General features: G+C 39.5%; 1 protein-coding gene across 2 annotated transcripts in view; it reads right to left on the bottom strand.

Moving 5' to 3' along the window:
* syt9b (synaptotagmin IXb) overlaps positions 1-8,726 on the bottom strand; it is a 104,656-nt gene that overhangs the window by 19,795 nt on the left and 76,135 nt on the right. The window contains exons 5-6 of one of the 2 annotated variants that reach the window (XM_043705606.1): positions 7,315-7,486; positions 3,763-3,892 (exon numbers count right to left, since the gene is read on the bottom strand). In XM_043705606.1, coding sequence (XP_043561541.1) covers positions 3,763-3,892; positions 7,315-7,486 — 302 coding nt within the window. Of the gene's footprint in view, positions 1-3,762; positions 3,893-7,314; positions 7,487-8,726 lie in introns of those variants that run through there. The other variant, XM_043705607.1, reaches the window with a different exon arrangement.

The following is an 8,726-nucleotide window of genomic DNA, read 5'->3' as shown; positions in this document are numbered from 1 at the left end:
CCCCACCCCAATCCGGCCTATCACCCTCACCTTGACCTCCTTCCACCTATTGCATTTCCAACGCCCCTCCCCCTAGTCCCTCCTCCCTACCTTTTATCTTAGCCTGCTGGGCACACTTTCCTCATTCCTGAAGAAGGGCTTATGCCCGAAACGTCAATTCTCCTGTTCCTTGGATGCTGCCTGACCTGCTGCGCTTTTCCAACAACACATTTTCAGTTCTGATCTCCAGCATCTGCAGTCCTCACTTTCTCCTCAGTATAGGGCAGGGCAACCTGGATAAGACGACTGCCCCTATTTAAAATAATCTTTTACATTCATTTAAGAAGGTGTGTGCTGCCTGAGTTGATTTCCTAAACAGCACGTCTGTTAGTGTTGTGCTTTCTCAATTCGGTAGTAAAGTGTTAGAGTTGATGTTTTTGACAGTCTTGGAGTGGCACTTGAATCCAGAATGTTGCGACTTAGAAGCAAGAGTGCTACTGACCGAGTCACAGCAGTGACATTAGAGCCCTGCTGAAGAAAGCCCCAATATTGATTCGTCACTTACAAGTTGCTGTTGTCTTGGTGACTTCTCACAGTCCCCTAACCATGGCTCAAATCAGGTGCCCAGAGTCATTCATATTACTCTAACTGTCATCGATAGTAAGAAGCTACAGAGAGGCATTAACATAACCCACTCCGTCACGCAAACCAGCCTTTCATCCTTTGACTCCATCTCTACTTCCTGCTGACTCAGGAAAGCACCAACATAATGAATGATATAAAAGTTTTAAAATTCTGGTTGAAAGTTTTGAAACTTTTCAAGTTTTAAAAGTATGAATTGATTCAAGAACAGTTCTTCTTTCCACTATTATCAGATTTTTTAACATGCCTCTCAAATGTTAATTCTGATCTCTCTCTCTCTCTCTCTCTCTCTCTATCCCTCTGCTCTCTCTCTCCACCTTCTCTGTGGCTATAACACTATATTCTCCACTCTGTTCTGTTACCCTGACGCATTTCGTATGGTACAATCTGTCTGTATAGCATGCGAAACAACACTTTACACTGTATCTTGGTACACGTGACAATAATAAATAATCAATTCAACATCATTTTCTTGTTTCAAATACAATGTATTATGTTAAAGCCTCAGAATTCTCTTTGCCCTTCTCTTGCTCTCTTGTACAGATCAAAGGCAAATCTTTCAATATCTGGAAAATCGTAAGAACACATTAGGTGTTTTCTCCTATTACCCACAATAATTTAGTAGGTGTTTATCTTAAAGAAAACACAGAAAGTAATTATAGAATTTAGCAACCTTTATTAGTCAGAGTATTGAGTACAGGAGTTGGGAGGTGATGTTGTGGCTGTATAGAACATTGGATAGGCCACTTCTGGAATATTGTGTGCAATTCTGGTCTCCTTCCTATTGGAAGGATGTTGTGAAACTTGAAAGGGTTCAGAAAAGATTTACATGGATGTTGCCAGGGTTGGAGGATTTGAGCTACAGGGAGAGGCTAAAAAGGCTGGGGCTGTTTTCCCTGGAGTATCGGAGGCTGAGGGGTGACCTTATAGAGGTTTATAAAATCATGAGGGGCTTGGATAGGATAAATAGACAAAGTATTTTCTCTGGGGTGGGGGAGTCCAGAACTAGAGGGCATAGGTTTAGGATGAGAGGGGAAAGGTATGAAAGAGACCTGAGGGGCAACCTTTTCACACAGAGGGAAGTATGTGTATGGAATGGGCTGCCAGAGGAAGTGGTGGAGGCTAGTACAGTTGCAATATTTAAAAGGCATCTGGATCGGTTTATGATTATGAAGGGCTTGAAGGGATATGGGCTGGGTGCTGGCAGGTGGGACTAGATTGGGTTGGGATATCTGTTCGGCATGGATGAGTTGGACCGAAGCGTCTGTATTCGTGCTGTACATCTCTCTGTCTCTATGAGTCTAATTCAGTCCTTAATGCAAAATTGTACAGCTGAAAATCAGACCATTCAGGTCAAACAATCCATTTATATTCCCCATATGCCTTCTTCCACGAGTCTGCATTTCATCACATGAACCAAATCTTCTATTTCTTTTCTCCTTCCCCATGCCCTTATCCAGCCTTATATTTAATGTATCGATGTTATTTACCACAAGTGCTTCATATGATAATGAGTTCCACATTCTCACCTCTTCTTTGGGAAAAGACTTCCTCCTAAATTCTCTCCTGGATCCTCGTGACTCCTTGTTTTGGTCATCAAATAGAAACATCTTTACAGTTACCTTGTCAAACCATTCCACAACTTTCTGTGAAATCATCTTCCAGTCTTCTCTTTACAAGCAAATACAGTCCCAACCTGCTGAATATTTCCTAATAGATTTAACATCTAAGTTCTGCTTTCTTTCTTGGAAATCTTTTTTGTGCTTTCTCTTATCCTTCCATATTCTTTCTGCAGTCAGGAGATCACAACTGTGTACCAGAAGTTTTTTTAGTTATTTGCATATCATTATAACAAGTTACGCACTATAAACAGTTAAGTGTTCAAGATGAATTGTCAAATACTGAACTGCACATGGTGCTGAAGGATAGAGGGAACTTAGAACAAATTAAAACCACTTCAGGTGTGCTTTGTTGCACTGAAAATCTAGAAAATATAAAAGCTCTGTGAGAAGTACTGTCATTTGAAACAGATTGCTTGAGGATATTCAATCTCAATAACTTGCTCATTTCCATCCAGTAAAGACCTTATTCAATGTTACTGAACCTTTTATTATGTATCACATCTTTCAATAATACATGGGATTTGATCATCTAGGGTAAAATTAATTTAGCTCAACATGGTTCCATTATTGCTCCATTAGATGTTGTCTGGCAGATGCTCTTTTTTACAGACCAAAAGGCTATTTTAATATTGGTGTGAATACTGCATTACTTTGGTTTAAAAAGATTCCACATCAGTAGATTTAAATTCAAAATAAAATATAATTGAAAAGCACATTGCACATCACTCTGAATATTGAGGTGGAAAGTCTTAGTCTTTCATGCATCAAAAGTTTTGCAACTACAGCATTGTAAAGCTGCCAAACATGGATCATGAAGTGAGTGTGAAGGCTCAAATTAATCTAGGAATGGAACACCACAAGTGCACAGCAAGACCATCATGCCAGACGAGGTCCTATTCCTCTTTATTCTGATTTCAGTTATTTCCTGATTCTAGATTGCAAGGCTGTGATTGTAATTGCAACGTGAGCAGGAAGTGGAGAAATTAAGTGACTGCCACAGAGGCATAAATGAAGGAAAGGCCAGCCACATAATACATAGTAGAAGTCTAAAACTCATGTATAATTAATTGCATTGAATTGTTATACACAAAAGAAAAAATTCATGTAGGAGGTTGAAGTGAGCAAAGAAAATCTGAAATGTTCCTGTAACTTTTACAAAGGGTGTTGGGGAGAGTTACCAGAATTGTGCTAAGGATGAGGAACGTCACCTATGTGGCGTGACTTGAGGAGGTGGGATTGTTCTTCTTACAGCAGAAAAGGTTAAGAGGAAATTTAATATGGACACTTTCTGATAGTGGTCATTTTTGTTCTCAGATATTTATCAGGTATGGTTAGTGTGCAGGATGGAATAGCCCATTTTATATCCAAAAGTTGTTTTTAGGTTCAACTTCTATCGCAATCATATCACCTCCAGTGTTGCAACCCACTGTATTTCACATTACAAATAATGGCCTCAGATGTTTCTTTCACATCACTATAAATCTTTTGCAACTTGGTGCATACATCATCAGTTACTTACCTCTGCCAATTGATGCCAATGTGCTATAGGTTTGCGAGGGTAGGTGAGCATCTCATTCCAATGATCACGTCCCAGTCTCTCCGCATCATTCCCCACATGACACACACCGATGACCTCGTTGTGACCTACACTGTGAAAAATTTGCCATAATAATTTTCCTTAAAAAGTTAAAACGGTAACCACTTCTTGAATGACAAGCTCAGAGAGATGTTGAGTGTGGCATGAGGTTTAAGAACTGGAGAACTTGCTCGGGTCACATTTACTCACCACTATTTAAAATGTTTCCGCAGTTGCATCAACTGGCAAGTTGCGAGCACCTTCTCCTCCTTTTGGTTTGTGACTTGAGAATGATGTAGCACTGTTGGTCCTCACTGGGATACCCCAGGTTATTAAGGCTCCAGTTACTGAGCTTGAGACTGGAGTCAGATATGAGCCAGATGTAATAGCATTTGCATATTCCAATCCCTGAAATATTTGCTTTATTGTATTAAAATAACTACAATTTAGCAGGATTACCTGCTAATACCAACTGCCAAATTATCATCCTCATTGAATCTAATTTCACAAGAATCCTCAGTGGGTTTTGATCCTTTGACCTTGGACCTGCTTGCCCAATAACAAGAATGGATATGCTACCCTACTTATTAGATTTAGAGTCAAGGCTTTCACTGATTCCAGAGTGAAACATGAAGTTTCATTCCTTTTTCAATCACTCCCACTGACTCTGGGACTTAGGGCCTCTTAATGGTTATTTTTCACTAACTAATGTCCTGGGCAGATATTTGCACTCTAAGTGTACATATCAGGATTCGGCCATCCTAATCATTGGATGTTGTATGATTGCCCACCCAACATTAATAGCACATTTTTTTAGTTCATGCATTCTAGGTATGTGCTCCCACTCAGTGAGATTTTACAACTGAAAGGGCAAATTCTTAACTTTAGCAAAAATGCGTAATGTGAGGTAATTTTGCACCAACTCAAAGATTGTCATGTAAAATGCTTCATACACCTGATTTTAACCTTTGCAATATCAAATCACATGCAGACAGCTAAAATATGACCTTAAAAGAAGTGCAAGAGCTTTGGACATCAGACTTACTTCCACCTGCACTGGGGTTTTCTCTAGAAGATGAGCAATTTTCCAGACAAGGGCAAGTTATTGGGGGCGATGGCGAATAATGGGGAGATGTGGTGAGGGGAGTCGCATGATTGGTCTGGTTTAGGGATTCCCAATAGGACAATAATTTGCTGCTTGAACAGCAAGAGCTAAATCATTAGGCATATTTGCCATTTTCTTCATCCACTGACTGGAATCACACCTTCTTTGGACTTAGTAAGTTGTTGCTCTTTATCTAAACTGATTTTCTTGCTTTTCAATCCGGACGAGTGAATAAAACAAAAAAACTTTGATTCACATCTCTTTTGAGTGATGTTTAATATGAGACAAAAGTGGCTTCAAAATGAGTAACCAGATGACTTGTTACAAAATAACCTATTTTGTCTACAGTGTGTCAGTTTTCATTTTCCTCCTAGTATTTGAGGACTTAAACTCCATCCTCTTAAAACTAACAATTTTGGGACTGTGTTTTTAATCAATCATTTGTATTTTATTGTTGGTGTGCCTTCCAGATTTCTTGGATCTGAAAGAAACCAATGGAAAGGGATTTGACATGAGGGGTTAATTGACTGTTGTCTGGCACCATTTGTGGGATTCAATATGGGGAAATTTCAGGATGGCAGATGCCCGTGAAGCTTGGCTAGGTTGCCAGAGTTGCCCTGGACGGTAATGTATCACACATTTTTTGAAAAATGTTGGTTGTGCCATATGCAGCCAATGAGATGATGAGTTTTGTTTTAAAACTAGCACACAGAACTTTGCAGAAGTTACAAAAGGTTGGAAAACATCCAAATTCTCTTTACGAGGACAGTTCTAGGTTCAATATCATTGGGAAAATTGGAAAGATTTAGCATAAATTTAACTGATTTCAAAGCCCTGGTGAAGGACATCAAGCTTGTTTCAGAATCAGCTTAGCTCTTGGCTCATTAAATGCTGGAAACTAGCTTTCTATGCATCTAATTTCACAGAAGACATCACTTAAAATATACATACACATCTAAGTGTTATAGTTATTTTATGGAATATTTTAGATAATTTATAACTCAGAAGCTTGAAAATGTTTCCAGGCTTTCATAGAAGAAGACAGAAAGTAGTAAACAGGTCCTATACTTTGTACTCAAACCATTCTTCGGTCAACTAACAGATTTGTTACCTATAGGTGGGTACAGTACCTGCCTGAATGCATGTTAAGTGCTTGTCCTCAGTCAAGCTTTTAGTCTTGGGCACTGGAGAAGGAGATCATAACAATATGGGAATCAAGAATAGAAGAAAGTCATACAATTCCTTGAATCCCTTTCTCTATTCAGTAAGATCATAGTCAATCATCTGCCTCAAATCTAACCTTCTTGTGGAATTCTCATATATCCTGATTTCTTTAAGAGTCCAAATAGCTACTGGTCTCATTTTTTAATATAGCCACGTTCAGAGTCAGCTGGAGGAGAGAATTCCAAAGATTCACAACTTTCTGTGTTAAGGAACTTCTCTTCATTTAAGTCATATATGGCTGACCTTTTATTTAGGATTTCAGTTGGATAGGAAGATTGGAATTGGATTATTTAGGAGAAAATCCAACAAAAAGAAGGAGCTGTACCCAGAATGGACCAGCTGTAATTGTAATTAATTGTCTGTTCAATCAAAAATGGGTTTTCTCCTTTGCAAGACAAAGCTAAAATGTAAATTTGTGTTGTTCCATTATAAAATTATATCCATAATTAATTGTAATTAAAAACATTAAGGTATGTTGGAAATACACGACCAATCTATTGACACCAACAATGGGAAAACAGCAAGGACTATCCGAAGGATGTTGTGAAAACTGAAAGGGTTCAGAAAAGATTTACAAGGATTTTGCCAGTGTTGGAGAATTTGAGCTATAGGGAGAGGCTGAGTAGGCTGGGATTGTTTTCCCTGGGGCATTGGGGACTGAGTGGTGACCTTAAGAGTTTATAAAATCATGAGGGGCATGGATAGAATAAATAGATAAAGGTCTTTTCCCTGGGGTGGGGGAGTCCAGAACTAGAGGGCATAGGTTTAGGGTGAGAGGGGAAAGAGATAAAAGGGACATAAGGGGAAGTAGTGGAGGTTGCTACATTTGCAGTATTTAAAAGGCATCTGAATGGGTTTAGAGGGATATGGGCCAAGTGCTGGCAAATGGGACTAGATTAGGTTAGGATATCTGGTCGGCATGGATGAGTTGGACCGAAGGGTCTGTTTCTGTGCTATACATCTCTATGACTCTATGACTCTTCATCAGAGGAAGAACTGAAAAACAAAGCATCATTTTTCATATAATTTTTGATTTTCACTTTGTTGAACGGTTTGTTTTCTCTTTTTGAAGTTAACTGTCATGATGTGCATATTCAGTTTGATAGGTTTGTTTTATTGATGCATTAAGCAGCAATTGAGACTATATTTTTAAAAAGGTATCTCACCGATCATAATCCATGACGGCTATTAACAAGCTCACTTGGTCGATATTTTCAGGGGGAACATCAAAGACTATGGCTTCATTGTACACAGGGTTTAATGTGTTTCGCTTTGTTGATGTTTTCCTCTTTTTCAACCTCCTTCCATCACACATCAGAGAAATCTTCACGTATGGATCTGTCAGTGCAGCACAATAGTCAAGAAAACCATCTGCTCTCGTGCATCTCTATAACATTATCCTTCTCTGCCTGCTTTAGCTCATCTGTTGCTGAAACATCATTTACTACTTGATTACCTCTTCACTTAACTATTCCCATATATTCCTGCCTAGCCTCCTGTCTTCAAATTTCTATAAACTTGAGCCTATCCAACACACTATTGTCAGTCTCTGAACTGACACCAAGGTCCATTTTCTTTCATCCATGAACTCACCAACTGACTTTGGCTCAAGCTTTCTATTCCCTTCAAGGATCCACCCCTCCCTTTGTCTGTAATCCGTTCCAACCCCGCAATCCCTTGTGATCTTTATGCTCATAAAATTCTTGCCTCCTCAGCATCCCCAATTTTAATTGACCCACCATTGGTACCTGGATCCTAAGTGCTGAAATTCTCTCCATAAAGCTCTCCACTTCTGTCTCTGAATCCTTAAAAATATATATATTTTATTACCTTAACATTGCCTTGTTTGTCTTGCTATAACAGAATCATAGAATCCCTACAGTGTGGAAACAGGCCCTTTGCCCAACAAGTCCACACTGACCCTCCAAAGAGTAACCCACCTAAACCCACTCCCCCATCCTATATTTACCCCTGACTAATGCATCTCACCTATACACCCCTGAACACTATGGGCAATTTAGCACAGCCAATTCATTTAACCTGCATATCTTTGGACTGTGGGAGGAAACTAGAGCACCTGGTGGAAGTCCACACAGACACTGGGAGAATGTGCACAATTTACATAGACAGTTGTCTGAGGCTGGAATCGAACCCAGATCCCTGGTGCTGCGGAGCAGCAGTGCTAACCTCTGAGCCACCATGCCACCCATAACATATTAGTTTATAATTGTCCTTGAATTGCCTTGGGTCAATTCAATATTTTACCAGTTATTAGAACAAGAGCATATGTGATTGGGAACACTTCCACCTGCAAATTCCCTTCCAAGCTACTCACTAGCCTGACTTGGAAATATGTTGCTGTTCCCTCAGTGTCACTAGGTAAAAATCCTGGAACTCTCTCCAGAATTGCAGCTCTACCTACAGTAAATGGACTGCAGTGATTCAAGAAGGTAGCTCATCACCACCTTTTCAAGGCCAATTAGAGGTGAGCAATAACTACTGGCCCAGTCAACAACACCCATATCCCGTGACTAAATAGATAAAAATTCTGCATTCAGTGTTTTCTGAGGGTTATCTT

This window comes from Chiloscyllium plagiosum, chromosome 16, assembly GCF_004010195.1.
Source record: "Chiloscyllium plagiosum isolate BGI_BamShark_2017 chromosome 16, ASM401019v2, whole genome shotgun sequence".
Lineage (NCBI taxonomy): Eukaryota > Metazoa > Chordata > Chondrichthyes > Orectolobiformes > Hemiscylliidae > Chiloscyllium > Chiloscyllium plagiosum.
The sequence above is the reverse complement of the archived record's forward strand: the minus strand, read 5'-3'. Positions and strand labels throughout refer to the sequence as shown.